The 23,999-nt window shown below is 43.1% G+C and overlaps 1 protein-coding gene across 1 annotated transcript in view; it reads left to right on the forward strand.

Annotated features, from left to right (window-relative positions):
• The window catches only part of CAP2 (cyclase associated actin cytoskeleton regulatory protein 2), a 169,072-nt gene that overhangs the window by 96,113 nt on the left and 48,960 nt on the right, over nt 1–23,999 (forward strand). The window contains exons 5-6 of the mRNA XM_050788036.1: nt 21,453–21,596; nt 21,918–22,003. Coding sequence (XP_050643993.1) covers nt 21,453–21,596; nt 21,918–22,003 — 230 coding nt within the window. The remainder of the gene's footprint in view (nt 1–21,452; nt 21,597–21,917; nt 22,004–23,999) is intronic.

A 23,999-nucleotide genomic window follows, 5' to 3' on the forward strand; every position in this document is an offset into this window, starting at 1 on the left:
CCAGCCTGGTCTCAAACTTCTGGCCTCAGGTGATCCGCCCGCCTCGGCCTCCCAAAATGCTGGGATTTCAGGCGTGAGCCACTGCACCTGGCCCAGTTTTTGTTTTGTTTTGTTTTGTTTTGTTTTGAGACAGGGTCCTTCACTGTTATCTAGGCTGGAGTGCAGTGGTTCCATCATGGCTCACTGCAGCCTCGAACTCCTGGGCTCAAGTGGTCCTCCCACCTCAGCCTCCCTAGTAGCTGGGACTACAGGTGTGTGCCACTATGCCTAGCTAGTTTTGTTTGTTTGTTTGTTTGTTTGTTTGTTTTGTAGAGACAGAGTCTTGCTTTGTTGCCCAGTCTGATCTCAAACTCCTGGGCTCAAGTGATCCTCCCGCCTCAGCCCCTCAAGTAGCAGGGATGCCCAGTTAGTTTTATGTTTATTTTTGTAGAGATGAAGTCTCACTCTACTGTCCTGGCTGGTCTTGAACTTCTGGACTCAAGTGATCCTCCCACCTTGGCCTCCCAAAGAGCTGGGATTACAGGCATGAGCCACCACGTCCGACCTGATTCTTATTCCATGCCGTTCAGGAAAATTTGTTCTTTCCTGAGGATAGCCTGGCTTTGTGTTCTTTTTGGTATTTTTGTCTGCCGTTCTCTCAACCTTTCCCTTCAGATTTCTTCTTACCTGTAAGTAATAAGCAAACACTTCCCCTCTGGATTGTCCCACCTGGTGCCAGCCGCAGTCAGACTAGCGGCCTCCCAAGCCCTCGATGGCTTGGTCCCACAGCCCCCCTGTAACCGTTCGTTCATGTGACCATCTCATTCATCTTTGAATAGCTCAGGGCCAGGAATATGGTCATTGAGATAAATTTAGTCATTTATTGTAATTCTTCAGTGAATTTCATATCTCGTTTTTTAAAAAACCCATTCATATCACAAGCCCACATTCGGCTCAGAGATAAATGTTAAATCGGCCTAAACCTCAGTGTCCTCTGCTGAAAAATGAGGATAATAATACTGAATTACAAAGTCACTAAGAGAATTTAGCATCTATCTTTGTGGAAGCCATAGTTTCAATCACATCAGAGCCTCTCCTTATAGAGCCGCAGTTTGTGTTAGTTCTGTTGTCATCACAGTTTGCACGCCGAGTTAGCACACTTAGCCTTGAATTATACCCTTTGGACATCTAAGGGATTCATGAACGTGGTGCACCTGCTGCTTCATATCTGTTCCATGAGGTGGATATTATTCTCTCAGTTATTAATGGGCAGAGTCAAGACTAAAATCCAAGACTGACTCTGATGCCCATGCTGTGTGGGAACTCCACTGTGCTGAGGGGTCTGTGCTGGCAGGACATCCTACCACTGGCAGTTTTGCCTTTGGCCCACTCCTCCAAACACAGGAAAATACTTCCACCAGAAAGTCTGCAAACTAACTTTCCTTCCAAAATTAATAAAATTGATGGCCACCATGAGTCACAAGAAAAACTACCTTTCAAGAAAATCAGGCCGGGCGCGGTGGCTCACGCCTGTAATCCCAGCACTTTGGGAGGCTGAGGCAGGCACATCACAAGGTCAGGAGTTCAAGACCAGCCTGGTCAACATGGTGAAACCCCGTCTCTACTAAAAATACAAAAATTAGCTGGGTGTGGTGGCACGTGCCTGTAATCTCAGCTACTCGGGAGGCTGAGGCAGAAGAATTGCTTGAGCATGGTAGGCGGAGGCTGCAGTGAGCCAAGATTGTGCCACTGCACTCCAGCCTGGGCAACAGAGCAAGACTCTGTCTCAAAAAACACCAAAAGAAAAAACAAAAACTCAGAACAGTAACTACCATTCAGTACGGTTTCCAACAAGCAACAGTGTTAAGTCCTCAGAGTCCCACATGGTGCCCCAAAGGGTGTTGAATGACTGAATGTCCCACAGTTGGCATTACCCAGTGTCACCTACCATCACAGGGAGTGTTCAGTTGCTACTACACTCTTCCGTGCGTCTCTCTGCTTGCCTATTGGATTAGCTTCTCGAAATGTGTTGCCTTGCCGCTTACTACCTGGGGTTTTGCGTCCATTCTCTCATTTAACAAACACTAGTTGAGATTCTATTTGCCAGATCCTGGTCTGGAGCTGGGAAAACTGTAGTGAGCAAAACAGATCTGCCCTGCTGGAGTTTGTAATCTACTAGGTCCATCATGATAGTTGTGCCGTTTAGCCAGATCTTGAGTTCTCCATGGGGGTGCTAACGTCCTCCAAAAGGGCATTTTGGAAATGCGTGAGCGTCTTTTTGGGTTGTCAGATACAGGAGGTTTCTCTTGGCATTTGGTGGGCAGGGGCCACAGACGCCAGAAGCTCAGCAACACACAACACAATACATTATCCCTCCTCCTAGTTGACTCTCACCCGCGACGTATGCACGTAGGTGAAAAACATTTTTAATCATCTGAGCTCAGAAGCTAATTTCATTCCATATTCTATATTAATATGCATAGTAATTTTATACATATCCTAAATTACCCTGGAATGCAGCTGCAGTGCAAATTGAGGGAAGATGAGACTATGTTTTGTTCTGAAATTTGCCATATGTTATTTGCCATGTCAGAAAATGGCATCTGCAGATACCTCCAAAAGACTTCTTGTATTTGAGTTGCTAAATCACTCACCTGTATGAGTCCACACTGTGGCTGTCTCTTCCTGCAGGATTCTATGTGCACTTGCAGCTTTGAGACTACATCATATCTTCCTGGTGGCGTTGTGGCCAAACATTTACATCTTGAAATTGCTTTCCTTTTTTTTTTTTTTTTTTTTTTTTTTTTTGAGATGGAGTCTCGCTCTGTCGCCCAGGCTGGAGTGCAGTGGCGCAATCTCAGCTCACTGCAAGCTCCGCCTCCCGGGTTCACACCATTCTCCTGCCTCAGCCTCCCGAGTAGCTGGGACTACAGGCGCCCGCCACCTCGCCCGGCTAGTTTTTCGTATTTTTTAGTAGAGACGGGGTTTCACCGTGTTAGCCAGGATGGTCTCGATCTCCTGACCTCGTAATCTGCCCGTCTCGGCCTCCCAAAGTGCTGGGATTACAGGCTTGAGCCACCGCGCCCAGCCAATTGCTTTCCTTTTATTTCTCCTTTATTTTACAATTAGACACCATATGGATTTCCTTCTTTTTTTAATCTTTTATTATTATTATTATTCTTTAAGTTCTAGGGTACATGTGCACAACGTGCAGGTTTGTTACATATGTATACATGTGCCATGTTGGTGTGCTGCACCCATTAACTCGTCATTTATGTTACCTATATTTCCTAATGCTATCCCTCCCCACTCCCCCCACCTCACAACAGGCCCCAGTGTGTGATGTTCCCCTTCCTGATATGGATTTCTTAAAGTGATGTGTACATGTAGTTTATATTATCTGTGAATTTCTTTCAGGCAGAAAAGAGGATTATAAAACACTTGCAATTTTAAAATGGAGTATTGAGTTGGGTGGGGTATAAGTCACAAAGCTAGGTGTTCCTGCCATGTCAACAGCACTCCTTTGCGGGCAGAGGTCCTGCCCATGAGTTTTCGGTTGTAGTCCTAAGATTCTGCATGGGTCCAATCAGAACAAACAGAATGACAGCCTTGGAGAAGGATCCTGGAGGCCTCCTACTAGGCCAGGGTTGCTGGAGTGTGGGCACTTTGAGGAGTCCTGGAAGAGAGACTGGGGCAGCCAGGGTAACAGGGGGTACCCAAAGGGCTTGGAAAGTGGCTGTTTGCCAACCACTACAAAGGATCGTGGTGCCTTAACAGCTGGTGAAGCTGCCCTTGTGCCCTTTGGCTGAATGTCAGCTGTCACTCAGCCCTCCTGCTGACATGTCTGTTTCCCATGCAAGTAAACTTCAGGCTGTGCCCATAGCTCCACTGGGTAAACAAGAGGACATGTGCTACTAAAAGAAATCTGTCTCTCTTTCACTCTTCTTCTGCCTTGAGCTGGTAGAAACTCAGTGTCATTAACTTCATGCCCCAGAAATGTGAGTTTCTGATCCTGGGGTTCTTCTAGCACCCTTGCACTGAACTTGAACAGCCTTTCCCAAAGACTGTCCCCCAATGTCCCAGAGATCGTCAGAGTGCCCCATCTGTTCTCCACCTTTTCCAGTATGTCCCAGGGTCATGTAAGTAAATTGCCTGAGATTCTCAAAAAGAGATGACCTAAGTTTCCACCCCATTCAAAAGGGCCTGCATTGTAAGCACATCCTTCTTACCGCATACCGTGGACACCGCGTTCTCAGCTGCTTCATCAACTACAGTGTTTAACTCAGCAATAATTAGTCCATTTTGTCCAGCTATCCATGATATGCTTTTTCTTCAGTATTTGAGGACAGTAAAATTGCTTGAATAATTACAATAATAGCAGCTGTCATTTTTAGGCCTCTATTACGTGTCAGACATGATGCACATATTGTATTATGTAATCGTCATCAGAACCTTACAGATGACATAGGAAGAATACTGGGGCTCGGACTGGTGTGAACGATACGGTTTAAACCCAGATGTTTCCTGTTCTGAAGCCAATGCTTTTTCTGTTTTGCCTGAGTATTAGCTGTGGGAGCCAGACATATCTGGGTCCAAATCTCAGTTCTAGCCAGATGATCTTGGGCAAGTGACTAAGTATTTCTTGATCTTGTTCCCTCACTCATAAAACAGGGATAATAATGCTGATGTTTCCACCAAAGTTTTATGATGTTTACATAATATATAGAATACAAAGTACAGTGCCTCATTTATAGTAAGCAATCAGTAAATTTTCATTTCTTCCCTCCTCACAAACTGATCTTGACATGATAGTCATCCCATAGGACTCTCACAGATTTCTATGGGCTTCCTAGCATGACCTGCTGATGAGGACCAAATAAATCCCATTGTCTATCCAGCTCAGCTGCTCTTGGCCCCAGCCTTGTCCCTGTGTTTATTCTGGAAGGAGTACTTAATGTGCCAGGAGGAAGGAAAGGGTTTGACCTTACTGGTCTTTGCAGGAACTGTGTTTTGTACTTTGCGGTACCCATATGTGATGCTGGAAAGGTACATCTTTTAGAAATTCAGAGAAATCTTCTATAATCAACAATGGGAAATGGTTGTCTATTTTTTTCTCTATATAAATTTCCCAACTTATTGTGATGTTTGCCAGTGGTGGGGTGTGTGTAGTTTGATTTTAACTTTGTATTTTGGGGTCACCAAAAAAACACACCAAGATACAAGTATGTCTATGGGCTGAAAGTGAGAAGCAGCAGAACTGAGGGAAGGTAACTGAAAGAGAAAAACAGGATTGATGAGGCACCAGAGGGTCCAGCAGGTACATGGAACTGCAGCTGGCAGGCTTTATTCTGTGCTGCCAATCAGCAGAAGGCATATTATTCTGGACTATGTGCTGGCATCCAAAGTGGCTGGAATTGCAAGTGAACTTTAGCCTATGCGTGGCTGAATTCAGGTCAGCCAGTTGGGGGGAAAAGCAGCTTTTATCCCTGTCCACTTCCTGATGTCTCCTCATTGATGTTCCATACTCTGTTCTGATCAGCTGCTAGCATGTGACAGGCTGGCTGGATCAAACAGCATCAACCAAATGTTCAGTCAAACATTGTAGTCAGCTAAATATTTTCACATAAGCCTTTTACATTAATCAAATCTCCCCTGCTCCTCTGACTCCTTCGTACTGCTTCACTCCTTTTCTTCATGTACTGTATCTTTAATATGTCTGTTGTTTACTGTCTGTTTACTGCTTGTAAACCCCAAAGGAACGACCCGTTTTCCCCACTTATGTATCTCAAGTCCCTAGGACTATGCCTGGCACCTAGTAGGTGCTCAATAAATATTATAACAGATAAAAGGAACAAGAAAACATGAGGTCAGAGTTAGTGGACATCAGGCAGAAAAAACTGTTTATGAAGGAAAACAGAGGAGGACATAAAAGGCAATATCTGATCATTTTATTCACATATGAATAAAAAATTTGCATCAAAACAAGATAAACTCTTACCATCTTTAGAGAGGTACATTTTATTTCTGCTACCCAGATTTTTATTTGTCACTTCAGTGTTAGTTTGTGTATTCATTCCTTTGTTCATCCATTCCTGTTACATGACACTGTGTTTAGTATAAAAATGCAAGCTAAACCACCAGCATCCACTCACATAACCCAAATAAGCCATTTTAAATAATGCACCTCTCTCCCACCTCAATTTGTTAAAATATGGTAGAGATGAAACCAAGGCTAAAGGTTATTTCTCTCTACAGGCCAACAAGTTTTAGGATATAATGAGTAATTGACCTGGGAAATTAAACAAAAATAATTTTACTGCCAACCACAGACTGTACCCATAATCGAGGCTGGCTGTCTCACAGACTTTTGCTGCTGGCCAGAGTGAATGACTCAGCACAAGTCAACCCCAGGAGAGAAACAATACAGAGCTCACCCCTGGCTGACTGAGGGCCCGAAGCGCCATTCTTGTAGGTGAGGAACAGAGCATGTATACGTTGTGTTGTTCTGAATTGGAACCAAATTGTACTGAATACAGGAACATATAGCACATTTATGAATCATGTGTACTGGATTGAAAATGTGAGAAGATGCTCCCAAGCAAAGGCACACTGAGGAGTGGAGACCAGAAAGGAACTGAGCTGAGGGGGCAAAAAAAAAAAAAAAAAAAAAAAAAAAAAAGCCAACCCATCGCAGCCGCACTGCACTGCAGATATTACGGATCAGTTGTGGCCCCTGGGAACGCCTGTTTGAGGACGGTCGAAACACTATGTCTAAATCAGAGCTCCTGGTCTTTCTGCTAAAGCCTGCTCCTTCTGCCTTTTCCCCATCTCAGTTGATGGCGACGCCATCCTTCTAGTTGTTCGGGTCAGAGACCAAGGAGTCATTCCTGACTCCTCATTTGCTTTGATACGCCACATCTGGTCTGAAATCTACTTTTCACAATCTCCACTACATTCACTCTGGCCTGAGCTACCTTAATCTCTTGTCGGAATTATTGCGGTAGTCTCGGGTACGATGTCCCTAGTTCTGCGTTTACCCTCCAATAATCTATTCTCAGTACAGCAGCCAGAGCGATCCTTAGAAAAGAAAACCACATCACGTTATTCCTCTGCTCAAAACTCCATGATTATCTCCGCTTCATTCAGGATAAAAGCCAAAATCCTTTCAGCAGCTCCCATGATTGGTGCCCCAACACCCTGTCATTTTCTCTCTGACTTCAAACCCTGGCCTTTTCTCCCTCGGTCACTCCATTCCAGCTACGTGGGTTCTGCTTGCTCCTTAAACACTGGAGGCACATTCCTATCTTGTGATCTTTGTGGTGGCTGTTTCCTCTCTCTGGGGAGCCCTTCCTGCAGATGTCTACACGGCTAATGCCACTTCCAGATATTTATTCAAATATCACCTTCTCAATGAGACCTGCGCTGGCCATCCTATTTTAAATGGGAACCCACCCCCCCCCCATATGTATTTCTGATCCTCCTCACTAGGTTCTACCTTTTTCCCTCCATGGTTTTTAACAGTTAACATGCTATATAATTTAATTATTTATTATAATTATTTCTCTGGGTCTCTCTTCCCCTGTGATGGTTAATTTAATGTCGACTTGACTGGGCCCTGGGATGTCCAGATATTTGGATGAGTATTATTCTGGGTGTTTTTGGATGAGATTAACATTTAAATAAGTAGACTGAGTAAAGTAGATTGCGCTTCCTAATCAGTTGGAGTGCCTCATCCAAACAGTTGGAGGTCTGAATAGAACAAAAGTCTGACCCTCTCTTAAGTAAGAGAGAATTTTTACTGACAGCCTTCGAGCAGGGACATTGGGTGTTTGTTTGTTTTGTTTTTCCCCTGCCTTTGGACTCGAATTGAAAGATCATTGGCTCTTCCTGGATCTCCAGCCTGCCAGCCTTCAGACTTAGACTGAAACTTACACCATTGGCTCTCCTGGGTCTCCAGCCAACTGACCGCAGATCTTGGGACTTGCCAGTCTCCATAATCACAGCCAATTCCTTGCCATAAATAAATAAATAAATAAATAAACAAATCCTATTTGTTATGTTTCCCTGGAGAACCCTGACTAATACATGCCCGTCGCCACTTAAACAAAAGAGGGCAGGGACATCAGAGTACTGTCTGTGTTGTTTACTGCTGTACCCCAGAACCTGGACCAGCTCTGGCACATAAAAGTCACAAGTATATATTTGTTGAATAAATGAAGAAACAAACGAACCAGCAGGTAACAAAATAACTCTCTTTACACATAATAGTGGGCAAAATTCCTCTTCATTTTATTACACAGTCATGATTTATAAGCTTTACATCTAAGAACTGAGTCAAAAATCAAAGAATGGTCCTTCCAGCACATGCCTCATAGAAAGTAGTTCTGGTTGTACATCACATTTTACGCTGGATTTATACACACCATTAGCCACACTTTTCCTTTGGGGTCAATGTCAAAATCCAGGCTTAGCAGTCTGCAAGCACTGATAAGACTTGGAGTCCATGAGATTTATGGCATATGGAGCTATGGGACTCCTCTGGACTTGGCAGTGGCCAAAAATCTTGGACAACAAAGAAGCATCTCAGCTCAAGCCTTGAAGATGAAAGGTCATTGGCTATGAGTGTGCACTGCAAAAGAAAAAGCCTGCAATTTAGTGACTTTTTTCCTTAAAAAGCCTGCTTTTTCACACAAGTGTAGGTGCATGAAAGAGGAAGCAAGAAAATACAGAGAAAGGACAGGAAAGAGACTTTTACTGTCAATGGTGGGAGTTGTTAGAAGTGGGGACAGGGCTGGCCAAAAAATGACCTGCAGAAAAGACAGCAACAGAGGACAGAATCCCAGTGCAGCGGGGGATGGCTATGCCAGCAGCCCACCCAGAGATGATTATAGCTCCCGAAAGCAACTGCTGTACATGTGCGCGTGTGTGTGTGTGTGTGTGTGTGTGTGTGGTAAGTGAGGGAAAACAGGCTGCTTAACTTCTGATAAATGCCCTTGAAAGCATCTCTATGGTTATAAGTCAGACAACCAGAGAGGAAGGGGCAAATGAATACACAGTGGACAGCCCAGCAGGCCTCCATGAAACCCTGAAGCTACCCCACAGGCCTCTTACAGCAGCATTTCCCTGGGTCTGTTCACAGAATACCAGTTCCTTAGAAAACTGTGGGTGAAATTAAAAGCTCCATGGATCAAAAAGCTTGAAAAGTATCAGGTTAAGCAAAGTTAAGTAAGTTTCTTTAGTACCTTGTTCAGTATTCTGAAGTGAATTGTGGGCCTCCAAAAGTGGGCGCGCCATATGCAGAATCCTCCCAACCCTGTTGACTAGGAAGCACGGCTCATGTTGACCTACTCACCAAATGGGCTAGTGCTCTATGGGATGCATTGCTCTGTTTTCTCTCTTTTTTTTTTTTGGTGTGTGTGTGTGTGTGGGTGTGTGTGTGTAGAGATGCGGTTTCACTCTATTGTTGAGGCGGGTCTCAAACTCCTGGGTTGAAGCTATCTGCCCACTTCAGCCTCCCAAAGTGCTGAGATTATAGGCGTGAGCCACCACGCCCCGCTGTTTGCTCCTAAGAATAACAAACAATGGAATTTTAGGAAGATGATGTTACCCTTAAAAGACAAAGCACATTTCAGATTAAGGATCATTGGAGCTAAGTATCCCTGGCTTGGTACAATAATGGCTCATCTACCCTGTGGGATATCTTAACACTCAGTGGAGTTAGTGAAATTCTTTGCATCTGCTGAGTTTGAGGTGGAAACTGTAGGTTTACATCCTTTCAGCCACATTCTACATAAATTAATCTCAGATGAAAAGATCTGGCCCTGTCTCTATCATGGATCACTTACAAAGGGAGAGACAGTGACCCAGCAAATTCAATTGACTGGGCTGGGAACTTTCAAATGGCGGATTGGATAGTTTGAGATTTATCATTAGAAAGTAGAAAGAACAGATGAAAACCAATCAGCATGGTACTTGGCATATAGTCAATGTGTGTCTGGAATTGGTGGGTTCTTGCTGACTTCAAGAATGAAGCTGCGGACCCTCGTGGTGAGTGTTACAGCTCTTATAGGTAACTTGTCTGGAGTTGTTCATTCCTTCTGGTGGGTTCATGCTCTCTGGCCTCAGGAGTGAAACCGTAGACCTTCGCAGTGAGTGTTACAGTTCATAAAGGTAGCATGGACCCAAACAGTAAGCAGCAGCAGCAGCAAGATTTATTGTGAAAAGTGAAAGAACAAAGCTTCCATACCATGAAAGAGTACTCCAAGTGCGTTACTGCTACTGGGTCAGGCAGCCTGCTTTTATTCCCTTATCTGACCCCACCCACATCCTGCTGATTGGTTCATTTTACAGAGAGCTGATTGGTCCGTTTTGACAGGGTGCCGATTGGTGCATTTACAAACCTTGAGCTAGACACAGAGTGCTGATTGATGCATTTACAACCCTTTAGCCAGACACAAAAGTTCTCCAAGTCCCCACTAGATTAGCTAGACACAGAGCACTGAGTGGTGCTTTTACAAACCTTGAGCTAGACACAGGGTGCTGATTGGTGCGTTTACAATCCTTTAGCTAGACACAGAGTGTTAGACAGAAAAGTTCTCCAAGTGCCCACTAGATTAGCTAGACACAGAGCACTGATGGGTGCATTTACAAACCTTGAGCTAGCCACAGGGTGCTGATTGGTGCATTTACAAACCTTAAGCTAGACATAAAACTTCTCCAAGTCCCCACCCGACTCGGAAGCCCAGCTGGCTTCCCCTAATGGACCCCTGGCAGCCAGTCCCGCTCCACACCCCTGCACTCCTCAGCCCTTGGGTGGTCTATGGGACCCAGTGCCGAGGAGCAGGGGGCCGTGCCCCCGGAGGCTCAGGCCACACGGGAGCCCACCAGGGGAGCAGGGGAGGTCTTGGGCATGGCGGGCTGCAGGTCCAGAGCACTGCCCCATGGGGAGGTGGCTGAGGCCTGGTGAGAATTTGAGTGTGGCACGGGCGGGCTGGCAGTGCTGGGGGACCAGGCCCGGGTGTTAAGCCCCTCACTGCCTGGGGCACTGGCACCAGCTGGCCGCTCCAAGTGTGGGACCCGCAGAGCCCGTGCCCACCCAGAACTCACGCTGGCCCACCAGCACCACACGCAGCCCTGGTTCCTGCCTGCACCTCTCCCTCCACACCTCCCCCCAAACGGGGAGACAGCTCCGGCCTCGGCCAGCCCAGAGAGGGGCTCCCACAGTGCAGCAACAGGCTGAAGGCCTCCTCAAGTGCAGCCAGAGTGGACACCGAGGCCAAGGAGGCACCGAGAGTGACCAAGGGCTGCTAGCACATTGTCACCTCTCAAATGCACATCAAATGTTGACAGAATGAAAAATGAATTGCCGTTGAGAAAAATTTTTTCTTACTATATCAGAGAACTAATTTCTGATCACTGTACATTGTCATAGATTTATAAAGCTGGCGAATTCAAATGGTTTCAGCAGTTTTCTCCAATTTTTGTCCCTAGGGATTACTAGTGAATTCCCTCTGGGTTTAAGTAAAGCACAAGTGAGACCTTCTGCTCCTTGGCTTTTATGTGCAGAATCTCACAAAGTGAAATTATAGGTGATTATAAAATTCATCACTGTCAGAAGCCAGATGATACCTCCCAGATAGTGTAAGAGTTGGTATCTTCTCAGCTGAACCAGTAAGCTGTAATAAGAACAAAATACAAAATGAGATTCTTCTTAGCCACCTGATCTGTTCTCTTATACTTATTGTAGACAACTAGGTTAAGCTTTGGTTTTCAACTTAATTTTCTCTCCAAAATGTCTGGTTTCTCTCTGCAGCAATTTTGTATGTCGCTATTTGTCATTGCCTGGTATTGATCCACTACTTCCTTCCTGGATCTCAGTTCAGCTAATCCCATGCCCCTGCCATGAATCCAGCATTTTCTGGAACTCGTGTTGTCAAGTCCCTTTATACAAGGGAAATACACTAGAGCCTCCTCTGTCTCCCATATTCGTTAGTTAGCTGCACACTGATGCATGAATGGAAAAGATATGTTTTCTCTGACTGGACTGTTAGCTTTTTGCACTACCAGTTAAGTATCTTATCAAAACAACTATAATGAAAACTATAAATCTCAACCTGAGGGAACAGTTAATGTGAACGGTTTTCTTGTTTGTTTATTTTGTTCTGTTTTTATGGTCTCCCAAGCCCTGGTGTTGCATTAAGATTCAGGATATGAGCTATTGTGAGGCTAGTGTAACATCGCGGATCCTTGTGTTAAACGTTTACATTTCCATTCAACTTGACTTTTCCTCTCACATAACCTATCTTTTGGAAAAGTGTCAAACATTGACAGCATAGAGAAAATTGTGGCCCACACGTCATGTCAACAGAACTGTGTTCTTGTTCTGATGTGTAACTTGTAGGTTTTAGAGTGAGCACACCCTCAAATTCTGCAGCACAAAATCTAGAAATAATGAGAGATGGGAATCACATCTGTGAACAATGGCAAAGACAAAGAATAGCAAGTGGGAAGTGACCAAAAAGAAAATGTCTACTGTTCATTGTGTCAGTGGCCCCAAAATCCTAGAGAAAGCTTTGAATGATTCTGACAAGTTAAAATATATTGATAATGACAGTGTAGATTATTATCTATCTGAAGGGTACAAAAATGGCTTCAGAGAAGGCTTTTTAGCCTATGATTTGCCGAACACTTTTGCAGAAAAGACATTATATTAAAAATGCCCAATTTGCAACTGCAAATGTATTGTTCTACCTTTATAGAGCAGTAGAACAATCTCATGTCAAATTTCAGTGCTGCCCTGGAGGTCTTATCTAAGTAGTTCTATGTCCCAGGCTCCAGATCTCTTCCTTTCTAGTTCTTCTGAAGATGTCAGTAAAGGGGCATCATAATGATGATCCTGGGCCCCCATGAAAAATTAAATTAAATTATAGATGGGAGCCTGTCATTATTATTATCTGTTTTTCTGTGTGACTAAAATAGCTTGATTTTTTTTGTTTTTTGTTTTTTGTTTTTTCAGATGGAGTCTTGCTCTGTTGCCCAGGCTGGAGTGCAGTGGCACGATCTCAGCTCACTGCAAGCCCCGCCTCCTGGGTTCACGCCTGCGTCAGCCTCACGAGTAGCTGGGACTACAGGTGCCCGCCACCATGCCTGGCTAATTTTTCTGTATTTTTAGTAGAGGTGGGGTTTCACTGTGTTAGCCAGGATGGTCTCCATCTCCTAACCTTGTGATCCACCCGCCTTGGCCTCCCAACATGCTGTGATTACAGGTGTGAGCCACCACACCCGGCCAGCTTGCTTTAAAAACAAAAACTATTACTGAAAAAAAAAATGTGCCAATGAGGTTGTTGAAAGATTAGCATTAAAAATTAAAGTAGGGGCCGGGCACAGTGGCTCACACCTGTAATCCCAGCACTTTGAGAGGCCGAAGCGGGTGGATCATTTGAGGTCAGGAGTTTGAAACCAGCCTGGTCAACATGGTGAAAGCCCGTCTTTACTAAAAATACAAAAATTAGCTGGTCATGGTGGCACACGCCTGTAATCCCAGCAACTCAGGAGGCTGAGGCAGGAGAATTGCTTGAACCTGGTGGGTGGAGGTTGCAGTGAGCCGAGATCACACCATTGCACTCCAGCCTGGGTGACAGAGTGAGACTCCATCTCAAAAAAAAAAAAAAAAAAAAATTAAAGTAGAGGTTTATGCATGTTAAAAAGCTTGTCTCTGAGATACCAAGACAATGTAACTATCCAAAGCAATGTATCCTCTGGAAGACCAAGTCACCAGGTTTCATATTCTTGAAGAATGATCTTTAAAGAATATAAGCAAATATAGCTTGGGCATGGTGGCTCATGCCTGTAATCCCAGTACTTTGAGAGGCTGGGGTGGGAGGATTGCTTGAGCCCAGGAGTTCAAGACCAGCCTGGGCACAACATAGGGAGACCCGGTCTCCTCAAAAAAATCAAAAACTTAGCCAGGGCTGGTGGCACATGCCTGTGGTTCCAGCTACCTGGGAGGGTGAAGCTGGAGGATCTCTTGAACCCGGGAGGTTGAGGCTGCAGTGAGCCAAGATTGCACCACTGCACTCCAACCTAGGTGACAGAGTGAGACCCTGTCACAAATAAATAAATAAAAACATAAGCAAATATAGTATATAAGGAACATAAAGTTTAGCAATCCTAAAATAAGGAACATATATGAACCATCAAGTCTTACAAAGATGTAAAAATATTTCCCAAGGAATCTATTATTATTCAATATAATGGCAACTGTTGTAAAATCGTGTACATGATGAGTGGTGCTCACTAGGTTTTGCAAACATTTTAGATTGTTTAAATTGTACAAGTGTTTTTAAAAGTGTCTCCATGGACGTATTCTGAAATCTCCAAAATGTTCCTGGACAGTAAAAAAATTTTATTTAATGGGACTCAACAAGAAGGAAACTAGCCTAAGGAAACACCTACAATTGCAGCGAAGCAAAAGTTAACTTAATTGAACATTTCTGATTTGTAAACAATTGCTTCTGACTTTAAATGGTGAAAATAATTGCTTCAATTATTAGAATGTGTCCAAATATATATATATGTGTGTGTCCAATATATATATACATATATATATTATTATTTTTTTATTTTTTTGGAGACAGAGTCTCACTCCGTTGCCCAGGCTGGAGTGCAGTGGCACGATCTCGGCTCACTGCAACCTCCACCTCCCGGGTTCAAGTGATTCTCCTGCCTCAGCCTCCCGAAATACTATTCCTGATTTGGATAACCTTTGCTTGAGAAAACTTTATTCTTCTTCACCTGGGTAATTTATTCTGGCAACTTCTGAATGTGTTTTCCTAAAGCTTCTTCCCTAATTGGAAGGAGGTTTAATATTTTTTGACACATGCAAACTTAACAGCCCCTATGTGAAATATTTTCTACTTTTGAAGGTGTGAAACTGGTTAAAATGTTTTAAAACTTTTCCCTTAATTGCAAAGGAAATATATGTACATGTTAGAAGACTTAGAATATATAGATAAGCCAATAAAATTAAAGTTCTATGTTGACACTTTTTGATGTATATCTTTCCATATATTTTCTGTGCCGTGCACTTACACACATACACACATGCATCCAAATGAAATAAACTGGTGAAACTTTGCACAAAAATATGTAAGCGAAAGTAATAATGATTGGTATTTGGTAGTGTGGTTTACTAATGCATACTGCTTGATATGAGCTTTCTTGGAATTTTAAATGTAGATGGAACCCAAACCTTTTTAAAATTTTACTTTAATGCTATTAAGTTTGTTTGAGTTGTAGTGGTAATGCAAATGTCATTACCTTGAAATCATTCCTTCTCAAATGATAGAGTTCTCACAGTACATGCCAGGAATGTATTGATGGGATTTTATTTGTATGCTTGTTTGTTTTCATGGAACTATTTGAATTAAACTCTTAGAATCATTCTTGATAGTTTGAATCACCATTACTTAAAAAGTAATTATTATTATTTCTGAAAATATTTCCAATAATTATATCTACACTTGATATTAACTAAAAAGCCGAGAAGCAATGAATAATTACATCTACAGGAAAAAAAAAACCAACACCAACTTTTAGCACTGCTTTTTTTCCATGTGGTGGAATGCAGAATGTTTATTGTTTACTTATGTTTTACATCTATATTTTTTGGTGTTTCACAAAGAGCATATATTGGTTTTTATAATCAGAAAAAGAATTTCATTACAAAGAAGTAACATGACTGAACCGTTTTCTACCTGATACAGAACTACATGAGAACCATGGGTTCCAGAAATAACAGGCCTATTTTGTTTTACTCAATGATACATCTTTGAGGTCAAACTCCCAGAGTTTGTGCCATCTCTTACAAAACAGCATGAGTGGGAATTTGGTTTTCCTTTTTGGGTAAAGTTTCTACAAAGCTTGCTGATAAAGCTCATTTTACTTTTGCAAAACAATTCCCTTACTTTGGGAGCTAAACGGAGATGAAGCTGATAACGGGACTCAGTGCTTCAACTTTAAAGCAGAAGCTAGGGTCATAAAGACATGGAGTCCTAAAATACTCGTCCAAAGTACAGTCGCCTCCAGCTAAGATAACCCTTGGAAACGTTTGATGAAAACGTGCAGTTTATTCATGCATCTCTTCCATGTTGGCCATTTCCACCTTCTTCTGTCAAAGCCACAGAAACTAGGGGTAGGCCAGGGAGCATGTTCAGCTCATCTTCACATGAATTCTGAGAAATTGTTGAGAATCAAAGAAACCTTAGTGAGACATTAACAAAAAGTAATCTGAGTGACACCTATGTAAAAGTCATTGCAAAGCACACTAGCTGCTAGACATATCCGGGGAGCTACCACCAATGCACTCCCTTGACAGAAAACCAGGACACCTCAGATGAGCTCCTTCTTTAGTGGAAAACCCTTATGTAATTTTAATTGACATCAGTGCAAATCAGCCTGTATTGAATGAGTGTGCCTAATATATGCTTAATACTGAAACAGGTTGAAGTACCTCTCATAGACCCCCCATTGACTTTTCGTCTGACATCCCACACAACCAGCTTTGATGGAAGTCACACCATCACTCTGATGTTCTCTTCTATTTTTGATTCCAGCCTTGAAAGTCAGGATGAACTGGTGAAGATAAGACTTCTTTAAAGTACAGGAGAAGTCTATTGGCACAGAATAAAAGCAGTAATGTTTATTAGAGTTGTGCAAATAGCTGTTGTACTTAGTTCTCTCAACATTGCTTTTTTTTTTAATGATGACAATTCTTCACATAATTGCCAAACCAAAGCAAAAGAAAACTTTCTCAATCTTTATGATGCTTTCATCAGATAACCAATATAAAGTATCTTCGAGAAGACTTTGTCTCCTCAGACTTTAGTTTGTTCTCGGGAAGTTAGAGATAAACAAAAATGGCCTTAATAAATCTCTCTAATGTTATAAATATACAGTTTCTGGGTTTTTTTCCCCTTGGGGCAGTGGGCCAGGTATCATCAACAATTCAGATATTCTGGCCTTTCTCAAAAATGTCATTACATTAAGAACATTGTGACTTAGCCAATTGTTGGAGAAAATTAGGATGCTTTTTAGTAGTTCTGCCATCATTAAAAATCAGCTGCCTTCTGGGGAAACAGATGCCACACCCTTGGTCAGGTGTTGAATTTGAACTGAAAAGAATCCCCCAGAGAAGGAGATGTTTGCTTTCTAAGAATGAAGCTCCAGGGAGGGTATTTAAAACTGATGTTTGGCAACCATTAACGAACAAGTATGGCATAATTGTGTTTGGGGCCAGGAGTGTTTAGAGGGGTTTTTGTTTGTTCTATTGTTGAGGGTTTGGAGGGAAGGGGTTGAAGGTGTTTGCTTTCCCTGAACTGCCATTACCCCTGCATTGGTTTGATAGGGCTGCCCTAACAAAGTACCACAGACATGTAGATTAGAAACAACAGAAATTCCTCACAGTTCTGGAGGCTGGAAGTCCAGGATCAAGGTGACGGCAGGGTTGGTGTCTCCCCACGCTTCTCTCCTTGGCTTGTAGATGCTGCCTTTTCCCTGTGTCTTCATGTGGTCTTCCCTCTGTGTGTGTCTGTGTCCTCATCTCCTTTTCTTATAAAGACACCAGTCAGGCCAGATGCCATAGCTCACGCCTGTAATCCCAGTACTTTGGGAGGCCGAGGCGGGCAGATCACAGTTTGAGAGCAGCCTGGCCAACATGGTGAAACCCCATCTCTTCTAACAATACAAAAATTAGCTGGGTGTGGTGGTGTGTGCCTGTAATCCCAGCTACTTGGGAGGATAAGGCAGGAGAATTGCTGGAACCCGGAAGGTGGAGGTTGCAGTGAGCCGAGATCGTGCCACTGCACTCCAGCCTAGGCGACAAGAGCAAAACTCTAGCTCAAAAAAAGAAAAAAAAAAAGACACCAGTTGTATTGGATTGAAGCCCACCCTAATGACCTCATTTTAATGTAATCATTTCTTTAAAGACCCTATCTCCAAATATGGTTGCATTCCAACCATATTTAAGATCCTTTCTCCAAATATGGTACTGAGGGTTAAGGCTTCAGCATATGAATTTGGTTGGGGGGCGGGTGGACAGAGTGCAGCCCCTAACAACTCTGATTCAAGGTCTTTTCACCAAATCCATAAGCCCTTTGCTTTGTAGTGGTCAGAACGGAAAGAGAGGAGACAGGAAGATATTCATGGCTTTTCCACAAGAACTGACTAGCTTCTGCAGCAAATGTTTTTGTTTTTCCCCTCCTTCAGTACGGGATAGCTAAAAAGTCCACTGGGAACCTTGAGAGCACTTTGCTTTCTCTCCCTGTATTTCTTTGTTTCCCCCAAACAGAAGGGTGCCTCCGTCCCTCAGCATATGTTAGTTAGGAAACCGCTCTCCTTGTGTTTGCATTTAAGAGATGGGAAGGAGCTAGTCAGTGAACTTGGCCAATGAGAGGCTCTGTAACTGGCAGATACCTTGGAGATCACCAGCCACCTGTTGTGCACCCACAGTATACCTGACCCTTTACCAAGCACGACACGTTCTCTCATTTACTCCTCCTAATATCCCTGTGAAGCAGGTGCTGTTGTCAACCCTAGCTTGCAGATGGGACAAGGGAATCTTGGACAAGTTTGGTAATTGATATAAAGTCCCAGAGCTGAGCATACTGTGGAGCAAGGATTTGAACCCAAGAAGTCTCCTGCTAGAACCTGTGCTCTTAATCTCTTCTTAACACCTTTCCCTAGTCGTATTGGCAGAGAAGAAACCTGTATGTAGAGAACTAACCATATTTTCCTCAGCACCCAGTATCAAGAATTGTCTCAGGGCCTCCCCAGAGACCTAGGTTCTAGCTCCAGCTCCACTAATCATTGCTGGCTGGTCTTGACATAGTAAATTAACCTCTCTGAGCTTGTATTCCATATGTAAAATAGGAGAATTGGATTACGGCCATGTTTCTCAAACTTTTAGGCTAGATCCATAAAAAGAAATACATTTTATTTGGCAACCCAGTACACACACACATGCACACACACACACACACACTTCATAGCCAAAACAAGAGTTTGATACCAAAATATCCATCCTTATTATATGTGAATGTCCTCTGATCTTTTCTATTCTAATCTATTTTCATGATTTTTAAATGCTAATTGTGACCTATTCTACTGGATTTGTCAAAAAGCTGAACTAGGTGACCCAGTTTAGACTCCTGGAATCCTAAAATCCTGTTAACCTATGTAGATGCCTGTTTGGAGCTTCTCATATCTTAAATGCATATTTATTTTAAACAAATGAATATCACATATTACAGGGGACAACATCCTTTTTACCTCTGGTATAAGTTAACTGCATCATGGAAATTATAATAATTACTTCTATTTATTGTGTACCTCCCATGTGCCAGGGCTTTAAAATGCAGTATGTCCTGTAGCCTGTAGGTGGTAGGTATTATCTCTGATTTATAGATGAGGAAACTAAGGGTCTGATTAAGTAATTTGCTCAAGGCCCCGTAGGCACCAAAGTTTTTTGAACCAAGGCCATTCTAATTCCAGAGCCCTTACATTCAACCTTCTTTTCAGAGGAGGGGATATAAAGGGGTTTAGAAGGAGAGGTAAAGTCTAAAAGCTACCGCAGCTGCTCATAATTTATTTCCTAATGGTTTGCTGTCTCCGGCAGAAATGACTGTCCTCTGGGGTGTGAAGCCATTGCTGCAGCAATGATTGAAATCACCTGGGAAGCTTAAACAATTCCCCCTGCCCTCACCCAGGCCACCCAAGGACCAGTTAAGTCAGAATTGCTAGGGGTGGAACCCAGGCCTCAGTGGTTTTTAAAGCCCCCAAGGTGGTTCTAATGTGTAGCCAAGGCTGGGAACCATTGCTCTGAAATCTCAGAAATTAAAGCGCTGTAAGGAGCTTTTCTATTTTACCTCCTGCAAACAAGATTTATTAAAATACTGCTTAAAACTCTTTAACTGCTCCCACAGAGCTGAAGTACAGGGTCTTTGCTGTTTCTTTAGAGCACGCACAAAAATCTGATAAACAACCTTGTATCTGCTTTTCAACACCTAGAGAAATTAGAGAATGCTAAGGATGTAGATGAGGAGATGTTTAAAGCAACTGTGGTATTCTGGAGAATCTAGCTCCGAGATACTTCATAACTCAGCTCACGTCATTTTGTTTTTTATTTTTTATTTTTATTTATTTACATATTTTTTTCAGACAGAGTCTCACTCTGGTGCCAGGCTGGAGTACAGTGGTGAGTCACAGCTCACTGCAGTCTCAGATTCCTGGGTAATTCTAATTCTCCCAGGATTGGAGCCTCCTTAATAACTGGAACTACAGGTGCACACCACCACAGCCACCTCATTTTTAAAATTTTTTTGTAGAAGTGGGGTCTTGCTGTGTTGTCTGGGCTGGTCTCGAACTCCTGGCCCCAACCAGTCCTCCCGCCTCAGCCTCACAAAATGGTGGAATTACAGGTATGAGCCACCACACCCAGCCAGCTCATGTATTTCTGAAAGTCATTTTTGTATAAATGGAGAAGTCAATTGTTGAATTTGCAGAATTGAGTGTGACCTGTGGCCATAGGCCAAGTGGACTGGGGACAATGTAGAATGCTAACAAAGACTAAAGTCACTATAAATATGATAAGCCATCACATTTTCTTAAAAAGGGCCGGGCGCGGTGGCTCACGGCTGTAATCCCAGTACTTTGGGAGGCCGAGGTGGGTGGATCATTTGAGGTCAGGAGTTCAAGACCAGCCTGGCCAACCCCGCCTCTGCTAAAAATAAAATTAACTGGGCGTAGTGGCAGGCACCTGTAGTCCCAGCTACTTGGGAGGTTGAGGCAGGAGAGTCACCTGCCTTGGGAGGCGGAGGTCGCAGTGAGCCAGTATCATGCCACCGCATTCCAGCCTGGGACAGAGTGAGACTCCGTCTCAAAAAAAAAAAAAAAAAAAAAAAGGGCAGGGGGGCCTCGGTGAAAGATTTCCACTTTTTCACATGGATTATGGTAACTATGGTGAAACCAGGAAGCCTCTCCCAAAGCATTTTCCCACAGGAGCAGGATGATGTCATTTTACTAACCTTCCAGTCTTACCCAACTTTATACCGGGGTTATTGCAGTGTGTAATCTATTTGCCATTTGAAATATAAATGATCAACACTCAATTTCACTGTCTTCCGTGAAGGAGTCTTCAAAATGGGGACTGTGCTATACTGCTGGGTTTTTTCCACATCTCAAGCCGCAGCATTAATAATGTTAAAAATATCTGCAATTTTCATACTTCAGACAGTAAAAGCACAGCATTACCATAACCAAGAACAAATGCGTGCTATTCTCAAAGATGATTATATGTTTCTTTTAGACCCCTTGACAGATGGCAAGTCCTGAATTCTTCTGCTTAGGCCAACATGGATAGAGGTACTATGCGTCTGCTCTGTCTGTAGTAACAGCCCCCGATGTTTGATTGCTTCCAGAATGATGTGGCCACACTTCTGAAACCCATATCGGAAAAGATTCAGGAAATCCAAACATTCAGAGAGAGAAACCGGGGGAGTAACATGTTTAATCATCTTTCGGCCGTCAGCGAAAGCATCCCTGCCCTTGGATGGATAGCTGTGGTGAGTCTAGATGGAATGTTGCCTCTTCACCTCATCACACTTTTGGAGTATTTAGGAGAACTCGTAGCTTAGTTACCTTCACGCTCCTTGCACTGAAGGAAGCTGGCCGAATGCATCTGCTTTCTCCTACCCTGTTTAAAGTTCAGTGCTTTCTGTTCTGAGATACTGTAGAAAGTGTTTTTATCAACCTTTACAGAGCAACATTTGCCTCCCACTTTCCAGTCCACACGTCTCCATTGCTTTTCTTCTTCTTTAAGGCATTTTCTTTCTTATCCTATTTTTTTTTCCTTCTATGCTTGGGTGACGGTCCTGTTTTCTCAGTCCCCCAAACCCGGTCCTTATGTCAAGGAGATGAATGACGCTGCCACCTTTTACACTAACAGGGTCTTAAAGGACTACAAACACAGGTACGTACCTTACTTTACTCACCAAATTTTCAGTTGATTACTTGTTAGACATTTGTCCCTAAAACTCAGTGCAGTTAACTACTGATTCCTTTTCAAGGCTCTACACTAATGTACTATAAACTTTAAAGGAAAATCTAATCTTTGCAGATAAAGTCAAGTGGAAAGTGTAATCAATTATCCAGATAATATATGTGTTTTAGAAAGTCTGCCTCAGTTCACTTATAATGAATAAACTCTCCCCACTTGAATGTATGTCACTATCTTATGTATTCCCACAATAATCAGAGAGCTTGGTGATGGAGCAACCCTGTATGGTGCAGAACCTTTACATGGATCAAAGTAGAGTTGGAGGGTGAGCTATAGACGAGAGGAGGAATCAGGAAATGAAGTGTGAATCAAGAACGGAATGAGATCAAACAACAAACCAGGGCAGTGAGAAGGAAATCGGAGACTCAGTTAATATGAAATACAACTGGGGTGGATACAGAGACACCTGTAAGACCAGCAGCCATTCAGAGCGCTGCTGAAAGTATAGATGAGTCTAAACCAAGGGGCTTTGCCTGGTGAACCAGCGTGAAAGGACCTTGCGTTCGACAGCACAAGTAGTAGATCCCAGAGTAACTTAAACTGGAGTCAGAATAGAAAATAGGCCCAAACTGAAAGCTCTGACATGGCAGAGCTGAAGAAATATCCAGGAAAATGTGTCCTAAACCATTTAAGGGATATCATGAGATTCCTCCCCCTCTGATAAGGTCATGCCTTGTACTCTATAAACAGTTGGCTAAATGTGATGTGGCTGGTGCCTAGGAACTAAGGGAAGGGATGAGGCAAATATAAGAGCAGCAAGGTTCTACCTGCATCTGGCCCTGGACTCCAGCGTGGATCTCCCTCTGAGCTCTTAGATGGCAGCAACAGAAGTGACCATTGGTCAGCAAATGCAGAGGCACCTGGAGACGTCTCATGTGTTGACCCAGACTGTTCAGGTGGAAGGAAATTAAAGAACCTGTATTACTGGATTATTGCTTCAATTCACGTTTTTTTTTTTTTGGTTTTTTGGTTTTTTGAGGCAGAGTCTCGCCCTGTTGCCAGGCTGCAGTACAGTGGCATGATCCTGGCTCACTGCAATCTCCACCTCCCAGGTTCAAGCAATTCTCCTGCCTCAACCTCCCAAGTAGCTGGGACTACAGGCATGCACCACCACGCCCAGCTAATTTTTGTATATTTAGTAGAGACAGGGTTTCACCATGTTAGCCAGGATAGTCTCAATCTCTTGACCTCGTGATCCACCCGCCTCAGCCTCCCAAAGTGTTGAGATTACAGGCATGAACCACTGTGCCTGGCCTCAATTCACCCCTTTGTTTTACTAATGCAGATGTGAAAATTAGAACCAGAGGAAAAGGGTCTACAACAATGTAAGACAAATTTTATAGGGAATATAGAAAAATTGCGTAAAATATATAAATAAATACCTAGTATACTCCAGGCCATTAATTAATATTACATATTCAAAATTTTCATCAGTCTTTCTTTTGTAGATTTTTTAAATTTTAAAAACATTGAGTAGATACAAAAGAATATTTATAAAATATACATAAGGTGTAAAGGATTACAATACAAAAAAATACATATACATCCATCCCTCAGGTTAAGAAATATGTAACAATATTTTTTTACTATAAAAAGCAGGCCGGGAGTGGTGGCTCACACCTATAATCCCAGCACTGTGGAAGGCTGAGACAGGTGGATCACTTGAGGTCAGGAGTTCATGACCATCCTGGCCAACATGGTGAAACCCTGTCTCTACTAAAAATACAAAAATTAGCCGAGTATGGTGGCATGCACCTGTCGTCCCAGCTACTCAGGAGGCTGAGGCAGGAGAATTGCTTGAACCCGGGAGGCAGAGGTTGCAGTGAGCTGAGATTGTGCCACTGCACTCCAGCCTGGGTGACAAAGTGAGACTCCATCTCAAAAAAAAAAAAAAAAAAAGCAGCTATAC

The sequence above is a fragment of the Macaca thibetana genome, chromosome 4 (assembly GCF_024542745.1).
Source record: "Macaca thibetana thibetana isolate TM-01 chromosome 4, ASM2454274v1, whole genome shotgun sequence".
Taxonomy (NCBI): Eukaryota; Metazoa; Chordata; class Mammalia; order Primates; family Cercopithecidae; genus Macaca; species Macaca thibetana.